This window comes from Oxyura jamaicensis, chromosome 14, assembly GCF_011077185.1.
Source record: "Oxyura jamaicensis isolate SHBP4307 breed ruddy duck chromosome 14, BPBGC_Ojam_1.0, whole genome shotgun sequence".
Lineage (NCBI taxonomy): Eukaryota > Metazoa > Chordata > Aves > Anseriformes > Anatidae > Oxyura > Oxyura jamaicensis.
Genome location: NC_048906.1, coordinates 13,237,970 through 13,255,933, shown reverse-complemented (window position 1 = coordinate 13,255,933; position 17,964 = coordinate 13,237,970). Strand labels below are relative to the sequence as shown.

Sequence of the window (17,964 nt, the reverse complement as noted above, 5' to 3'; positions counted from 1 at the left end):
GCTACGAAAGAAGGTACAGGTGCCAGAGGAGGAAGGGCTTACGCTAGCTCTGCTGCTGCAAGAAGCAGTTGTGGAGATGCAGCCTTGGCTTCTCATTTTTTTGTGTGTGTGTATTCACAAAGAGGTCTGAAAAATTGTCTTAATGCACATGGACCAGGGATGCTGTTTGCATCCGTGAGCTGGAAACTGCCAATGCTGGGAACTTCAGTGATTTCCTAAGATTGGTCCTCAGCCTGCCTGAGGTAGAACCATTAGATGTAGGTTATCACCCTCTGAGGCTTGAGGCTATCCCATTTACCCCCTCTCCTCAGAGCAAAGCTGGATGCTGCACGACCTCAGGTAACTGACACAAATTACCACCTCCACTGTAGAAGTCCAGCAGGCAGACTGTTCAACATCACACAAATCGTAAATGGACACAGATCTTGAACTGCAAGTCCAGCTTTCTCCTCATTCACATCCTTCTGCTTGGCTTGGTTGTCCCTGTTACGGTCAGTGTTGCCCATTCCCAATTTCCTGTAAGGCATCAACCCCAGGGTTCCCTAGGTACCTATGGGAGAAGAACAGGGGTTTCTCCAAACAGGGGTTATGTTACTGCAATTAATTTTCAGATGCATTTGAAAGGTTACTAAAGTAGCCTTAAAAAGCAGTGACTGACCAATCTTGTAGGTTCTGCTTCTAAAACAGAGCATTAAATAATAATAGTAATAAATATCATAAATAACAGTAATAAAAAGCCAGTATGAAAGTTAAAGAAAAAAGTTGGCAAGCTCTATGAAGGCATTAACCATGCTGGCAGCACCTGACAGCAGGCATTCCTCACCTTACCTAGCCTGAACTGACTGCTAATGGACGCTTACCCTCTGCTGCTGCAGAGCCATCCCACTCCCTTCTCTCACTGCAGGGCTGACTCACTCTGCAGTGCATGCGATCTGCCACATTACAGGGAACTATTTATGTGCTGGTAGACACCACCTCTTCTGAAGCAGGCACTCTACAAACTGTCATTTCGTTGTCTGAGGCTGCCTGTTCTGTTCTTCCAGCCCAAAGCCAGTCCCTAGCACGTGGCACTGCACCGGTCTAGATGTGAGTTAATGAAGGAAAGGAACTGAAAGGTCCGCGATTTTCTTGAGTAAAGAAAATTTTGAGAATATTTTTCTTGAATCACTTGAGAAATTTGCTGACACAATAGCACCAGCAAAGGACTTGAAATGCAAGTTTTCACTTGGGAGTCACCAACGAGCATCTAGAGCACGGCTGTAAAAGAAACGCTCAGCCAAGGCACCAGACTCAGATTGTTAATTTTGCTCAGCGTATCTGCAGGTACTCAGTGCTAAGCAATCCTTCACCTACGCGTGCTAACCCTGGATTTTGGTTTATGCCGTTCTCCTACTCGCAGGGGTTTACAATAACAATGCAGAAGGCTTGACGTCCCAAGGCACAAATCAAAATGCTGAGCGTGTTTTACCTACGTTTGGTTACACGACATTGGGATCTTAAGGGATTCCTATAAAATGGTGCCTTTAAATTTCTTCCCCCCCCCCCCCCCCAGAGGTGAGAACCACCCCTGTGTAGTTGTTCTCAAATATATTTGCTCATATTCTCCTAATCTGGCTAAAAACAAGGCTGGCAGCTAGTCCTGCCTACAGAAGATTAAAGATCTCAAACAACCGCACCCCAGCCAGGCACATCTCCCCTCCTGCTACACAATCACAATGCAACTCCTCTGACCAGAGCTGCAAGACAGAAGCGCATGTGGCATGCTTTCCAGAGAGCCTGAATCCATCATTCAGCCCTCCCAGCTGCAAGCTCAGCCACAACTTTTTGCAGAAGTAGCAGGAAGACACTCACTGCAAAGAGAATTAATTGTGCTACAGTTTCCACAAACGTTTAGAATGCCTGGGTAAGGGTTTATAGTCTACTCTTTTTGCTCAGGAAAGAGTGATGTTATTCAGATCAAGGAACCTTAAGGAAATTCTCCCCTTCCCATCCAATGCTTCTGACATCCAGGATTTTCCACAAACCAACCCATCTCTGCACCCTGCCCCCCACCCCAAAGCACTACCGGTACCACTGCTGGGAGCGTCACGATGTAAAGCCTAAAGCCGCTTTGAGCATAAAAGCAGTAGCACACCCTAGCCCCAAGCCAAGCAGCTGACAGCCCGGTTACATGTATTCAGACCGGCCTTTTAGAAAACAAACCAGTTAATTAATAATTGGTGATAACCAGCAATATTACCAAGTGGTCCCTAGGTTGGAGACAAGCTACTCTGAAGGTGCATGACGTACCACCAGGTTAGAAGCTGTATTTGTACTACCCAAGGTAACTCCCGGAGCCCTAACACCTGGACACAGCTCTGCATTACTTCAGACCTGCTTCCTACACACATATACACGAGGTGCAGCGCTGCCCAGGCAGATCATTGATTATCACAGTATTTCAAAGGACCTAACTTTAATAACATTTTGGCTTGAACCAAGAAAAGCTTCCTCTGTTCTCCAAGCTATGCAAGTAAAATTAAGGTGACATACTTCCCAAATGCAACTTGGAATAAGTTACTACCATCGTTAAGGGTCCAACACATCTCCTGTATGAGCTCCCGAGTTGCTCTGTGACATTCAGATATCCTCAAGACAAGAGGAGATTGCTTCAGTATTTGCTAGCTGCAACAGAACTTCTCAGCTTGAATGCTCCTGATTTGTAAGTTAAAAATATGAGTTCTTGAATGAACCCATTTTGCTGATGAGACTATTGTTCAGGTACTCCAGCAGCAATTGCTACTAACAGCGCAGCTTTCCATCCAGCCAAGTTTCTGCAGTGCAATCAGAAGGACAAGCTGCCTAGGAGCTCCTTGGCAGCTCCTGTTCCTTGTCACATGCTGGAGCCAGCACCCTTGCGCCATGGCTGGGCCTGGTCAGCTCATGCTGCAGTCAGCTACACAGCAGTACTGTACAACACGTAGCAAAATGTACCAGTCATGCAGGGGCCAAGCACTGATAGCACTGCAACAGCCTTGTATTCCTGCTCTCAAGTGCTCCCTTGTGCAGCAGTTGGAAGCAGCAGTCATTGAAGAAAGAGGGAATGCTTTAGCAGTTGATGACGTGACTTTTGTGCAGTGCTCAGTCACTTCGGAGAACCTGCCTCCCCCTTCAGGGAATCCCTCCTCTTCCTAAAGGAGCAGCTAAAGCATTAAATCAGAGGCAGAGGAGCCATTACAGCAATGTAGTGAGGAAGTTTTATTTGGAAACATGGTATAAGTCTGTAACCCAACACTGGGTGCACAACTCTGATGCCAGAGCATACGCAGTTACTACTGAAACACGGGAGTGTTTCGGACAATTGCTGTAATAAAACACGAAATTCTCATACTCCAATACCAGGACACTACAGCAATCTTTAGAATCAAAGTTACATCCAAGGAATTCTCTGCACTTACAATTGACCCCACAGTGTAATCTACCTATATATAAGATTAATATATATAGCATGGGAAATTGAAAATCCTTGCTCCATAGATGTATGAACATGTCAAGTCTTTTATAAATAAACATCCAGTGAAGAGAAAAATTACATTTCTAGTTCATATTTATACATAAAGTACTAACAGCAATGGGTGGAAAATTGCACACAGGCCACCCCAAGCCATGCAGTAGGCTTGGAGCAGCCCATCCAATTTAATATTGAAATACACACAGGACAGACGAGTCACTAACGTACATTGCGCATTTACAAGAGATCAACTACCAAATTGGGACAACTGTACACATTGGAGAAACCATTTTCATTCTGGAGCTTTAAATGTTGATTTGTTACATCTCTTTACATCATACTGCAACATTTACTTTGTGGAGAGGATAAGGGCAACAATGAGGCCGTAGAGACCCAAGACTTCAGCGAAGATCAAAATGAGGATCATGCCCACAAATAACCTGGGCTGCTGTGCTGTTCCCCGTACACCTGCATCACCCACGATGCCAATGGCAAAGCCAGCAGCCAGACCACTGAGGCCCACACTCAAGCCAGCACCCAGCTGAAGAAAGCTCCTGTAGGACAAAGAAGAGAAGAGATTCAGTGGCAAGCAACAGGACACCCAACCCTTTGACTCCAGGCTGAACTCACTCCCCATCCCTATTATACTGCCGTAGCATATCCAGGTAATTCTAAGGCCTCTTGCGCTGCAAGAGTTATACACGTTAACCCCACGTCAGACAAGAATGGCCTAATTTTCCAGCAGGGGTACCTGCAAAGGACCTTTTCTACCTGTTCTGCTCTGGATCAAGGCTCACTGCTCAGCCAACCACACAGTGCACATGCTATAGCTCGTACAGTGGCATCGGTACCTGTTCTGTCGGCCTCACAGAAGCATTGCTTTGCTCTGACAGACACACCAGTTCCAGCTATTCTCAGAAGTTGAGATTAAGTTTCAGACTACAGCTGGTATGAAGGTACAATGTACAGCTTGAGGATTGCTTTACCAACATGTAAAGCAGCAAGCATTATTCATTATTCATTTGCACTTCCCAGGCAACAGGAGAGCTATTCAGACCCTCATTAACTCCTGGAAAGAGGCGTGCCCTCCTGCTCTAGAACCTGATACCATGAAGCAAACTCATCCTCCTATCCCCAGGCTGTCTGTACAGTTTCATTCAAGCCACAAACCATGACATGACTTGTAGTGATACTGTCTGATGTTGTGATGTTAGCTAATACACCACTCCCGGTGAGGCTAAGGCACTGGGCAGGACAGCTGAAATCCAGGTGCACTCTAGAGCTCACGTTAGGAGCATTTAGCACTTACAGCCAACCGTGCTAACAGACTTCCCAGGGCCTTCAGCAAAATCCACCCATTCAGCAGCATCAAAATATTGGCAGAACAAACTTGAACGACACTGACAGGCATATCACTTACTTGAATAGTGTGATGGAAGGTGAAAGAGCATTGGCAATGAGGACCGCCACTACGAGACCATAGATAGCTATAATACCCGCCATGACGACAGGAATAATTGACTTCATGATGAGCTCAGGCCTCATGACAGACATGGCTGCAATTCCCGTGCCGCTCTTTGCGGTTCCATAAGCGGCTCCCAAGGCTGGAAGGTAAAAAGAAAACATTAGGCAGATCCCCAAATAACACGGCCTTTGTTAGACTGCAGAACCAGAACAGCTGAAGTCAGCAATAGGACAGATTGTGCAAGTCCAATAGTCACTTGACTGCTTGGTCTGTCAGACAGGAACTCCCGTAAAGGATGGGGAAGCGACCTACCCAGTCCCAGACTGGAACTGAATAAATAAAATGGTGCTGGTCAAATACTGCTGGTCACAGAACATCCCCTAAGCCACCCTGCTGTGAAGCTAGCCACACACCTCTGCAAACACATTCCCCATTTAGCAGCCAAACCCCAAGGGCTGAATATGAGCACGTTACTTCAGCATTCGTGCCCTCCCAGAACCCAGACTGCAGAGGCTCAGCTGAACTAGAGGAAAACATGCAGCACAAAGCTGAACTAGAGGAAAAAATGCATCTTGCTGCTGCAGGGGGATGTTACCTGACAGAAGGGTAGGTTTTCCAGTTGCTGAACTGAGATACTTGGGCTGATTTCTTAAATGCACCCAACGTTTACCAAGTCGCCTGGTGCTATCCTTCGTGGGGCCTTTTCTACCACACAAGGTATCTGGTCTGTGATTTGACCTGGAGTTAAACATGCAGTTTCAGCTTCATCAGAAACATTTTGAAGTTGCAATGAATGTTTGTGTTATTGCTGCACTTCAGCCTTGGCAAAACACAGGCTTGTCACCTTAAGTAAGAGCTGCTGGAAGAGTCCCAAAGTACTACCCCAAAAAAAACAGCTTCTGTCCTGAAAGTCTTGTACTAGTCTCACAAGAGCTTCGATAACTACCTCATTCTGCAACTCTGAACGACTCAGAAAGACCCATTTTCTTTCAGCCACGCTCTGCAGCATTTCAGAAACTACCTGCACTGCACTCACTGCCTCTCAGGAGACAGTACGCAGCCATCCACAACCACGCTTCAAACAGCACGACCAGGTATTTGCAAGGGGAAGATTTTTCAGGTACCATCAGGTTGACATTCGGGGTAACAGTCCCATTTAACTACAGTGGAACTGCTTTTGCCTGCTCAACAAGGTCACTGGAGAGCAATATATAGGGATTTCAAGTGCCTGTACTGTTCAGGACTATGCAGTTCTGGTCCATCACAAGAATTAAGTTTTCTCTAGCAGAGACTGTTGCACAAAGACCCGTCGCTGCCTCTTACACCAGTTTTCAAGTACAGAACATTACATGTGGCCCAAAAGAGTTGCTGAGGTATTTATTCAAAGGGTTTAGGTTAAGTACTTCCCCGCTTCTCAGTATCTAAAGGCAACTTCATGCAGCCAGGAACCGAGCAGTAATCCTCCTTGCTTTGCCTTGCAAAACTTCAGAAGATTAATAAGGGTTCTACTGCTGCAATAACACAAGACTCACTACCAGAGGTTATTTTAGTTACAAAGACTTGAACAGAAAGCCTCATCAACTACAAATTAGTTCTGCATTAGCAAAGCTCCTTAGCCTCCTGTAGCCTGGATCCTCTTCCTTTTAAAGTCTTAGCTATAAAGTAGGCAGATGTAAAAAGCTGTTCAGAACTAGACCAACTCCAACTCTGCAGCTTTCTTGGAAGCGTAAGCCAAAGCCAGGAGACAAGTTTCGCCTGGAAATGCAAGCTAATCCCCAAAACACAGTGTAGAGTCAAAGAGCAGTACCAGTGATTCTATTGCTGAGGTGTCTAGCGCTTAGGACAGCTACAAAGTTACTCTAGCTTGAATTAGGAAGCTCTCCTTCTGGAGGAAGTATTTCCTAGGGACTGGATACAAGTGGAATCAAGGTTCAGACTGTCTACATCCAGACCAAAGCATCTGGCAGAGGCCATTTCTCTATCTAACCCTTTATAGTTCTCTCCAGAAAGGCTTGCAAGAGAAGCAAAGTTCCCTACTCCAAACCAGATCAGTCATTACTTCCTCCAGGTCTGAAGTTCCTCAGAGGCGTTGCAATCAATGTGGCAATGGGTTACAGAAGCTGGTTTTGTAACACCACTTCCAGAAAGCCAGCCTGCTTAGGGCTTCTGGGGGGGATGATGATCAGAGCAAGCTTGTTAATTCCCAGTTATCAATTCCCAATTCTAGAAGACAGCAACTTACACCCTTCACTTTGTTTAAATGCATTAGCATATAGAGGGCAGCTGGCTGTCACACAGCTCCATTCAAAGATGGTGCTGAAGAGCTATCACACCCCCAGTGCAGAGACAAACGCCACAGCCCCAGCCTCAGAGCACAGCTGCTTGTTCATCAACATCCCGACCAGCAGGCTTACTGCAGAGCTCACAGCATCTCCACCACCTCACAAGGCAGCTGGTCTCACCGCCACTCTTCACCAGCCCGAGAAGCGCTCCTCGCACACCTCCATCCCGGCAGCACCGCATTCCCAGGAGCAAAGCCCCACCTCCCTCCACCGCACAGCCACGGCACCTCGGTCGGTTCCACACGTCTTGACAACTGCTAACGTTGGAAGCAGACGCACTTCACACACCACATTTAGAACATGCCTGATGAGTCTGAAGGCTGTTTTCTGAAGTCTCAGTGAACTAGGTCTGGAGAGACCCGTGAAGTAACAGGACCAACCTTTTGCAGCTATAGTTACGACGCTCAGTAAGGCCACGCACTGAGCACGGTAATCTGGCCCTAAGTTAGCTGCCAGTCACCTCAGGTGACATTCCCTCAACACAGGAAGAGGCTATTGCCAAAAGCCTTACACTGATTCTGTGAAGCTCTGCAGACGCACGTGGACAGTTTCTGTAGACAGATGTACACCTACACAGTGGCTGTAAGCAGCCCTCAAGTCAGAGAACCATTTGCAGAGAGCTTCTTGCAGCCGCTGAGACTGCAACGAACCCACTCGCGCGTAGCCCAGGAACACAGATGGTCAGAACCAGCCACGCACAGCGCAGCAGCATCTGCTCCTTTCTGAGCCTGCGACTCCTCCCGCCATGGGAAGGTGTTTGCACACTGCAGAGCAAGGACTCCCAGCACGTTAACAAGCTGGACTTCCTTGCACTTGGCAGTGAGCAAGTGACACAAGTCAAACTTGCAATGATAACAGACAATGGCACTGTAACTGGAAATCTGAGATCATCCTGGATAAAGACTTGCATCTGGAGCCTTTCGCAGTTAGTCTAACATCAGAGGGGCTGTCACGCGCAGTAGGCAGCCTTGCCTTGAACCAGACAAGTTCACCTGAAGACCTGCTCATTCTTGAGCAAGTTGTTAACCAGCTGGAGAAGTCTGCAGGAGGCTGCACCCAGGTCAAGTACAGCCCCTGCTGGGCTGTTCCAGGAACTTGGTCATTTTCAAAGAAAATGTTTCAGTTTCTCCCCCACTGATATGCTGAGGCCCCACACCAAGTTTGGCAGGAACACAGCCCTGCACCAGATCACAGTAACACATGCCCCGTGGATGCCTTGAAAAAAAGCTGTTTGGTCACACAGCTGCATCTTCCTAGGAGGACAGTGACACGAGCAGTATCTGGAGGGTGCACACACTGGAACCACGCTGGCTGAAGGCCGGCTGCAGCCCATCCCCAGGGCTAACTGCATGTAACGGATGAGCCCTACCCAAACACAGGCTGCAGTTCCTGACTGAGTGACCTAGAGCACCAGGGATGCTGTACTGCCTTGTTCTTCCCTGACTGCATGCAAGGGCACATGGATTTATAGGATCAGAGAATGGTTTGGGTTGGAGGAGACCTCTAAGATCATCTAGTTCCAACCCCCCTGCCACGTGCAGGGACACCTCCCATTAGACCAGGTTGCTCAAAACCCCATCCAACCTGGCCCAGAACACTGCCAGGATGGGGCACCCACAAGCTGTTCCAGTGCCTCACCACCCTCCGAGTAAATACTTTGTTTCTGGGTATCTAATCTAAGTCTACCCTCTTTTAGTTTAAAACCATCCCCCCTTGTCCTATCACTACGCTCCCTGACAAAAAGTCCCTTTGCAGCTTTCCTGTAACCCACACAGGGGCTGGAAGGCCGCTGTGAGGTCTCTCCGGAGCCTTCTCTTCTCCAGGCTGAACGCCCCCAGCTACCCCAGCCAATCTGCACCAGAGAGGTGCTCTCGTCATCCCCGTGGCCCTCCTCCAGATGTGCTCTAATACGTCCATGCTGAGGGCCCCAGAGCCGAACGCAGGCTCCAGGTGGGGTCTCACAAGAGCAGAGCAGGACAATCCCCCCCCGCCCTGCTGCCCACGCTGCTGTCAGTGCAGCCCAGGATACTGGGAGCACACACTGCCAGTTCAGCCACCACCGAGTACTCAGAGCTCCCTACAAACCCCGGCAAGCTTCGTGCTGCCAGCCTTCAGCACTGTCAAAATGGTCAGAACCAGCCTGCAAGGCTAACAGGCAGCTCACTCCTGTTCAGTACATTTGAGAGCTGAAGTGTTTCCACATCGCAGCTCCTCGTCGTTATGCTGCAGAAGCGGCAGCCCAAAATGAAAAGGGGTTACCAGTCAGCTGCCCGAGTAGCTGGGACTCCTGCAACTGGTCCTGTGTGCAGTCTGCTCCAACACAGAAGCCAGCAGCATTTTTAGTTAGCCCAGCAATAGCTAGCCTTCCACCAGGAGCACAGACTTACTCTTCAGCGAGCAGCACGGCATACTGGTGCCACCAGCAGCAGACCTGGTCACTGGTTATTTACATTCCTTTATCATATAAGCTCTCCTGCAACCCATTTCCCACTGGGTGGATCCCTCCAGGTGCTGACTGCAGAGATGCCTCATGGACCAGGCCAGAGGAACTCTTCACCCAGCTGCCCTCACAGCTGACACCACTCACTCACCAGGAGGCATCCAGGGCTCCGAAGCCTCATTTCGGAGGCGTGTTCAGCAACATTCAGACACGCATGTGGCCAGACCAGCTCAGCCTTGTGCTCACCATTCAGAGCGAGCAAGCTCAGCAGGTTACGCTGTACTGATTTGTGAAGGCAGCGAGCAGACAGAAGCACGCTTCTGTGAAGCTACTTTTCTTTAAGTCACCTAACAGCCTGAGCGGGCTGTGGAGTTTCTCAGCCTGCAGCCAGGCAGGCTCGGGACAGGCTGCAGAGGCTCATTTTAGGAAGGAAAAGGAAGTTGAGCAGAAGATCCCAAGACACCTGGCAGTTGTTTTAACTGCTACTGCTCTGCATGTTCCCACCAGAGGGTAAATACCGACAGGTTTCAAAGCCTACAGCGCCTTTGGGATGAGCCAGGAATCCCATCACGTACACCTGGAAAGCACAGCACAGGTAGAACGCCTGCTTCAGCCTGCTTGCAGTGCCCATGGCTAAGGACTGGTTCTGTTTGTACGGATGCTGGATCTGATTTCCAAGTTCCAGACCCTAGAATTCAGTGAGTAGAAGTTCCATCCTTACTTGTATCTTCCCTGACCCACTGAGTTTTCCTGCCCCTACCACTTTGCCTTCGGAGTTCTCCTGATTTGGAGCAGAGACTGCCTCTGTTCTGCCATTTCATTTTTGTTACCTGCAAGTTGCACCTAAGGAGCCTGCAAGCTCCTCTTCAGCTGAGATCCACACATCCTTACTGCGGCTCCCCTCTCTGCAGGTCCCCACCCACCAACAGACAGCATTTCAGAAAGCACAAGTAGAATTTGCCCTCAAGGGTACAAACTGTTTGGAGTCACGCTGCCTTCCAGAGCCAGACTGCGCAGGGCTGTGAGCTGCAGCAAGCTGGTGCTCTGAGCCAGCCATTTCAGGGGTGGGAAGGCCACTTAATTAGCTTCCCAACAGCTACGGCACTGGGATCCCTAGTTTAAAATAAAGACTATTTCCTTAAATATGCAGTAGCAATGTGAAGTGGGACTCAGGACTAACCTGAACACTGCTGGCTAGAGTCCTCTTCATTAGCAGTCTTCCAGGTGCTTGATCCGGCACCAGAGGCACTGAATGCCCACCCCAAGCAAGACCATTTCCCATTCTGGAGGCCACAAGGCAGCAAGCACGGGCCACCACGTTCTGTGAGCATCAGCACGCACAGATCAGGCAGCTTTTCCCCAGTATCAGGCTTCTTCATCTCTGGCAAGCAGAAGTCACATGGAAAAGCCTCTATAATTCCATCACTCAACAGCAGCTGACCCTGAGCCAGCTACATGTTCTACTCATCGGAAAGGAAGAACCTCAGCTATCGGAACAGGTTGTAACCAGCCAGTGAGTAAAGCAGGCTCGAAGACAGCCAAGGTCACAGCAGCCTCTTCTAGTCTTCTGAGCTGCTATCAGCACTAGCTGACCAGAACGGGTTCTGCTATCTTCAACATCAGCTGTTAATGTTCAAACATCAAACAGTACTGCCTCAAGTTGCCTGTTTTCACATCAAACTAGCCTGGACAGTACGAAACTCAACGTGTTTACTAGAAACAGGTCTCTGACATCCAAACTCCACAAGAATCTGATCTTTAGATCCATGAGTCAGACACGATCAGGGAACCAACTAACACCCAGCTACCACAGTTTTAGCTATTTCCACACTGCTTGCCCAACCCTATTAGTTCCTTGCTCTTAACGTTTGCTTCTTAAAACAGCTCCATTAGCACCAGAACACGCTGTGGAACCAAACCCCACCTAGGAAAGCTGCATGACGCTGCAAGTTTTAGTTTACCCGTGCTGACACCTATGCCGAACTTCCTTAAACAAGTTACCTCACTAAACAAGCAATTCAGTTATGTTCACAACGGAGCAATAGCTCTGCATCAGCAGTACCTACGCTCCATTTAGATTTCTTCCAGTGACGACCTCACCCGATGTGCTTAGGCCCGAACAAGAGACCAAATGGCTCCGACCTGCTGCTCTGAGGATCATCCGGCCCAGGCTCTGCAGCTGCAGACCAGGCACGTAGCAGCAGCAGGGTGACCAAACCCTCACCGTAAGCACTCACGTCGAGTTACCCAGCACCAACCTTCTTTAACTTGCCACCTCCCAGGACAACGTTAACCCAACCCGCAGCACCTGGGTAGCTCCACTTCTGGTTCAGATGTGCCAAGCAAGGCTTTGAACTTTTATTAGAACATTGACTCATCTCTGCGTCCCTCACCGTGGTTTCCACTGAGGCAAGCGCACATCACAAAGCAGCTGGCAGGCCACACACTGCTCTTTTGCTCCCAGTAGCATTTTGCAAGAGGAGTTAAATCCTGAGCTTTCTTGAGGAAGCAGTCGTTGAAGATCTTGATCACTGCCACCACCGAAGGCACTCACCTGTCAGCTCTCATTTCACTTTTTTCCTACAGCTAACTCAGTCCCCTCCTCTGCTGCTGTCACTGGCTGTCAGGCAGGCCAAGCAGTCTCAAGTGGGCTTCTGCAGCGTTCCAGACAGTTTTCAGGCAAGCCCTAACTTGTCAGGCACAAGGACAGTGTTTGAACTCCACGGCAGTAGGCCATGAACTGCTGTCAGCCCTGGGCACCTGCATCCCACTGCTGGGCACCAAGCACACAAGCTTCAGCGCATCCAGCCAGGCCTTCCCACGCCACGGACAAGCCATGAACACCGCCGGTGCGAGGCCAGCCACCAGTCCACACGGGCAGCATCAGCACAGCTGAACAGCTTCCCCTCAAACATTTTTAAAGTCTTCTGGATGCTTTACTACTCACACAGCCTGACCTACTGCACTGCTCAGCCATGAACGGCTTCCACAAGCTTGCCTTCCAGATCCAGCTACCACCTCAGAGGCTTCTTTAGTGCGAGAGAAGCCAAGCAGGTGAACAGCAGCAATACACAGCCTGAGCTGGAGCCAGCTCTGAATTCAAGCGCTTTGACTCCTCAACTGGGAGCCTGTTAGGTGGCAGGTGGACAGACACATAGGTCAGTGTGTGCACACAGAGACGAGAGCTAAGCTTTCTGAGAAGCAGTTACTCACAGGTGTTTTATTCCCAATCATTGTAACGCTATTATTGCACTCCTAATTACTGGGGGAGCCACGTGAAGCCTTCCCCAGGTTGCTCCCCAAACTACAGGCCTGTGCATTAGGCCCCATGGAACGGCACCAGGCGCTCGGTTACAAAGGGCAGGAGCATCCCACGGAAGGCGTGCTCGTCCTCCGTGGAACAGGGCGGAATCCCGGCAGCCCTCCCAGCGCAGAGCGCCATTTTGGGGTATGGGGGGGTCCGCATAGCCACGGCCCTGCGGGGGGGCGGTGCGGCAGGATGACCCGGTTCCACCGCACCGAAACTCACTGCCTTGTGATGCGGCTGAACGGCCACCGAAGGGGAGCCCCCCAGCCCAGGGGGCCGCCCGGCATCCCTCCGGGGTCCTCCGCCACCGGCGGTGCCCGTAGGGCCGCCCCCACCCAGCGCGCGCCGTGCCGAGGCTCCAACCCCATCCCGGCACGGCCCCGTCACCGCACACACCGCGCCGAGGCGCGGAGGGAGCGCGGCCGGGCACAGCCCCGGAGCCCCCCGGCCGCCCCCAGCCCCGCTCCGGGGAGGGGCCGGGGCCGCCCCCGCCGCCCGGGGCCGCCCCTGCCGGCGCCGCAGTCACGTGGGTGGGGGCTCCGCGGTGACGTCACGCGCGCAGACCCTCCGCCGCTCCCGGTTGCCCGGATGGAGGGGGGGGGGCGGCGGCGCGAGCCCCTCCCCGGCGCGCTCCGGGTGGGGGAGGAAAGGGGGGGGGGAGGGGGCCGCCGCCCCCCCCGCAGCGCGCCCCGCAGCGCCCCACGCGGGGGGGGGGGGGGGCGCGGGCCCCTCCCTGCGCGGGGGCCCCCCGGGCCCGGGGGGGCCCGTCCCCCCCCCGGGCACCCCCCCCCCCCCCGCAGCCCTCCCGGTCCCGTTGCTCACCGCTGAAGACCATGGCGGCCGAGGCGCCCATGACGGCGAAGAAGGAGGCGTACTCGGGGGTGCTGCCGGACGACATGGCTGCGCGGGGCCGGGCGGGGGCCGGGGCGAGGCGCCGCTGCGAGCGGGAGGGAGGGCAGGAGGCGGGAGGGCAGGCGGGAGGCTGCGCTGCGGCGCCGTCCTCCGCGGGCAGCGGCCGGCCACAAAATGGCGGAGGCGAGGAGGGGAGGTGGGCGGGAGGGCGGGCGGCAGGGCGGGGCCTGCGGGCGGCGCGGAGCCGGGCGCTGTGGGCACTGCGCGGCGGGGCCGGGCGCGGCGCCCTAAATACGGCCCCGCAGCACAAGATGGCGGCGGCTCCGCCCCCCGCCCGTCACGCGGCCCCCGCCCGGCCGCTACCACGCGGGCACCGCCCGGGGGGGCCCCGGTGCCGCTGCCTCTCCCCCCTCCACCCAGCTCCCGAGGCGGGGCCCAGCCCCGGGAACGGGCGGGGGGCGGTTCGGCCGCCGGGTCCCTCGCAGGGGCCGGGGGCTCTGCGGCCGCCGCTGGGCGCTCCCCTCCCCCCCCCCTTCCCGGCGGTGGTTCAGTCCCAGCGTGAGTCAGCGCTCATTAGCATAGGGGGCGGGGCGTGAGGAGGCCCCGCCCCTGGCCGCGGGAGCGCGCGCGGCGTGCGCGTCCCCAGGCTGCGCGAGCGCGCGGCGCGTCCCCGGGCGCTGGGCCCTGCTGTGACCGCGCGGCGGGGGGGGGGCCGGGCTGGGGGCGGGGTGGCGGTGCCCGGCCCACGGAGCAGAGCGGGAGCAGCCCCCGGGCCGGTCCCTGCCGGGCTGCCGAAAAGGAGGGGACGGGGCTGTGCGGTGGCACCTGGGGACAGCGTCCGGAACCGGCACGGGCCCCACAGGTCCTGCGTGTGCTCCTCCACCTCCACCACCACCTCCACCACCACCTCCACCACCTCCACCACCACCTCCATCACCACCTCCACCACCTCCAACACCACCACCACCTCCACCACCACCTCCACCACCTCTACCACCACCGCCACCACCACCATCACCTCCATCACCACCACCACAATCACTGCCATCACCACCTCCACCACCACCTCTATCACCATCACCTCCACCACCACCACCGCCACCATCACCTCCAGCACCGCCACCACACTGCCGCTCCCGCAGCACCACACCCCTCGAGCTGTAGTTCGTCAGCCATTATCGCTAACGAGGATCTCCGGCAGTCACTGTGGGGGGCAGTGGGGAGCCCTGGGAGCAGGACACCAAGAACCAAAGATTTTACCTAAATCTGCAGGGAAGAGGCAGGAGGAAGGCGCGTGAGCTCCCCTTGCAGAGCAGAGGGCTGGGACGCTGCCTCTCCTTTCCTCCCCCCCTTCCACGTTCCCTGTTTGTGGCTCAGGTGACATCTCCGGGTTTCGGTTCTGCAGCACTAAATGTCTAATAAATTTGTAGATTTTTTATTATTATTATTTTTTTGCCAAAAAGAGACGATTCATTTAAAGGTTGTTTCTTACACTTTCATCAATGCTTTTCCCAAAACATTTCCATTTTCACGGCTCATACTCATTCAGCCCGGCTGTCCCCTGCTCGTCCCTGGGCTGCTGGAGCCAACCAGGCAGAGGCGAGGAATGTGCAGGGCAGGGCTGATGCGGCTGCCCCGCGTCCAGCTGAAGCTGCTCGGTGTGCCCAGGCCCCGGGAACGGCAGCGTCGGTCACGGTGCGACGGTGGCGGGACGCAGGAGGCTCTGCCCAGCACCACCGCGGGGTGCTGAGGGGACGCTGTTAGCTCCTTCCTGGGCTACTGCTGATTAAAGCCACGTAACTTCCACTGCCACCAGCGTCCCGCTGCCCAGCTGGGACTCCCCAGCCCCGTGCTCTGATTTCGGACCGGGTTAGCCCAGCGTCGTGCGAGCCGTGCTGCAGGCACCGGGGCAGGGGTGGGAAGGGCTCTCCCGGACCGCAGCGGGTTTGCTGGAGGCTGGATCTGTGCTGGGAGGAAGAGACCAGAGCGGTGGGCGGATGGATGGAAAACTGGGTGCAGAACCGCAGCGTTAGGGCAAAGCCCAGCGCAAATCAGCCGCGATTGTGTGCACCTGGGTGACGTGGTGTGGCCGCAGGCTACATGGAGGGGAGGCCATGTCCCCAGCCCTCCTGAGGCAGCACCTGATCTGGTGCTAACGTCCTGAAAATGCTCCAGGCTTGCCAGGAGCCCCCAGCTCAGCTCACACCAGCCTGGCCAGGGCTGGGGACAGGTCCCAAGGGGCCACGGAGCTGAGCCAGTGCCAGCAGCAAGGGAAGGGCAGGGCTGGTGGCAGGCCCGTCACCCTCGGCCACAGCAATGAACGCTCACCGGGAATGGGACAAACCCAGCCACGGCGTTCCCTGATTCAGCGTCTCCCCGTGGTGTCTCACCAAAATCTCACCAAAATCACATGGTGGAGTCACGGGGCTGGGGGCTGGTGCTCCTGCGGGCTCGTCCTCGGCTCCTCCCTGTGCCCAATGTCCCTGGGGGCACAGCTCCCTACCAGGGGTCTACCAGGGCTGGGGCAGTTTGCACGTCGGGATTCCCTCCCTCTACTTGGGGCTTAATGAACTGATTTCCATCCTGCTTTCCTGCCCTGCTAAAGACCGTTTTCTCTCTTTTCTGTATCACTTTCTTTTTTTTTGCTGCCCCGTGGGTGAATGCAGGAGGGAAACCACCGCTGCTCCTCCGGCCTCTTCAGCCCCTGGGGGTGGTGTGGCGAGCAGCTGCTTTCTCCGCGCTCCTTCCCCTGCCGTGTCCCCACCGCTGCAGGCTCCGAGCTCCACCGAACGCTTCCCTCTCCCTGGTGAGGTCCCGGCAGCGGGGTCAGGTCAGGGCTGCCCCCAGGAACCGCTGCAGGAGGCTGGAGAAAACGCAGCCCGGCCCCGCGTTGCCGCAGCTGCTGGTGGAAGCTGCACGGCACTGCTGGTGTCGCTCGGTTGGGCAATCGCGGGTTCTGTCGGGTGCAGCGCAGATGGCTCATTTTTACCATCCCAACCCCCTCCGACGAGGCACAGGTGTTCCCGCTGCCCAGCTCTGCCCTGCAGCCCCACCTGACCGCCGAGCCGCTGGGCAAGGGATGTGCGCGCCTGCTGGCTCCCCGGCCGCTTTCCCAGCTCTGTCCTCGCCCGCTTGGAGCACCCAAACCAAATCCTGCAGCGGAGCCAAGTTAAACAGCGCTCGGTTATCGCTTTGTTTAGCAAAGAGAAACTGAAACAGAGAAGTGTTTTCCTGTGGTTTTGTTACTTCTCTTTTGGCCCAGTATTTCTTTTTTCATTTTTTTTTGCTTGGCTGAAGGAGCCACTGCCAGCGCCCAAGGCTGTGAGGCCGCCAGGGTTCGCGCCCACCAGCTCGGGGCCCGACGGCTTTCTGACAACAGCCGCTGGGTCTGCGGAGGGGACACGGGACCGCAACAAGGCTTGGAGGAGGGGGATTTGGGAACCGGAGGGGGCAAGTGTCTTTTTTTTAGTTTGTTTGAAGAGTTCTGCTTCCTGGGTTTCACGTCTTGCTCCCAGGCAGTTCCTGTCCTCCAGCACCCCGCGCAGAGCACGGTCAGGGTGCTGGCAGGACGGCCAGCTACCCGCAGGGACGAGTGCTGCTGCTTATCTCAGCTGCTCGGAGCAGCACCCCCGCGCCCACGGAGCTGCTCCAGAAGGCACGGGAGGATGAGCGCTTCCAATGCTCGTGGTCCCTCTTCTGCCTGGGCTGGGGTCTCCTCTGCCAGCGCCCACCCTCAGCCACGCGGGACACGAGCGGCCAGGGGCACCTCGAGCTCAGACGTGGCAGAGTCCAGCTGTGGCCAGCACTGCTGGTGGGAGCCCTCGAGGGAGAAACGCCCAAGAAATGATGTTTGGTAGAGCCAAGGGGCTCTGCAGGATGTGCTCACCTCGCCGATGCCACCAAAGCAATAGCTCTGGCTCTGGCTCACGCCAGGGTTTCCAAAACCCTCCCTTTGCTCAGGGAGGAAAAGCACTGCTGCATTCACCAGTGCGATTTCAAGAAGACGCAGCTGATAGCAAAGCTCAGGAAATGAGGATGAAAAGGGCAAAGGCACTTGTGGATGACAAA

At 54.2% G+C, this 17,964-nt stretch overlaps 1 protein-coding gene across 1 annotated transcript; it reads right to left on the bottom strand.

The window, feature by feature from the left end:
- Nucleotides 1-1,542: 1,542 nt before the first annotated feature.
- On the bottom strand, nt 1,543-13,942 carry ATP6V0C (ATPase H+ transporting V0 subunit c). Its single transcript, XM_035339245.1, has 3 exons — nt 13,867-13,942; nt 4,911-5,094; nt 1,543-4,044 (listed from the first exon to the last, which is right to left on the bottom strand). Exons 1-3 carry the CDS (start codon nt 13,940-13,942, stop codon nt 3,840-3,842), a joined length of 465 nt encoding a protein of 154 aa, XP_035195136.1. The 3' UTR covers nt 1,543-3,839.
- Between the last annotated feature and the right edge of the window lie 4,022 nt (nt 13,943-17,964).

Excerpts from the sequence above, each read along its gene's own strand:
- ATP6V0C (XM_035339245.1), bottom strand. The coding sequence starts at position 13,942 with ATGTCGTCCGGCAGCACCCCCGAGTACGCCTCCTTCTTCGCCGTCATG. Across the intron at positions 5,095-13,866 it reads GGCCGCCATGGTCTTCAGCG|CCTTGGGAGCCGCTTATGGA; the intron begins GTGAGCAACGGG and ends TTTACCTTCCAG. Across the intron at positions 4,045-4,910 it reads CCTTCCATCACACTATTCAA|GAGCTTTCTTCAGCTGGGTG; the intron begins GTAAGTGATATG and ends TTTGTCCTACAG.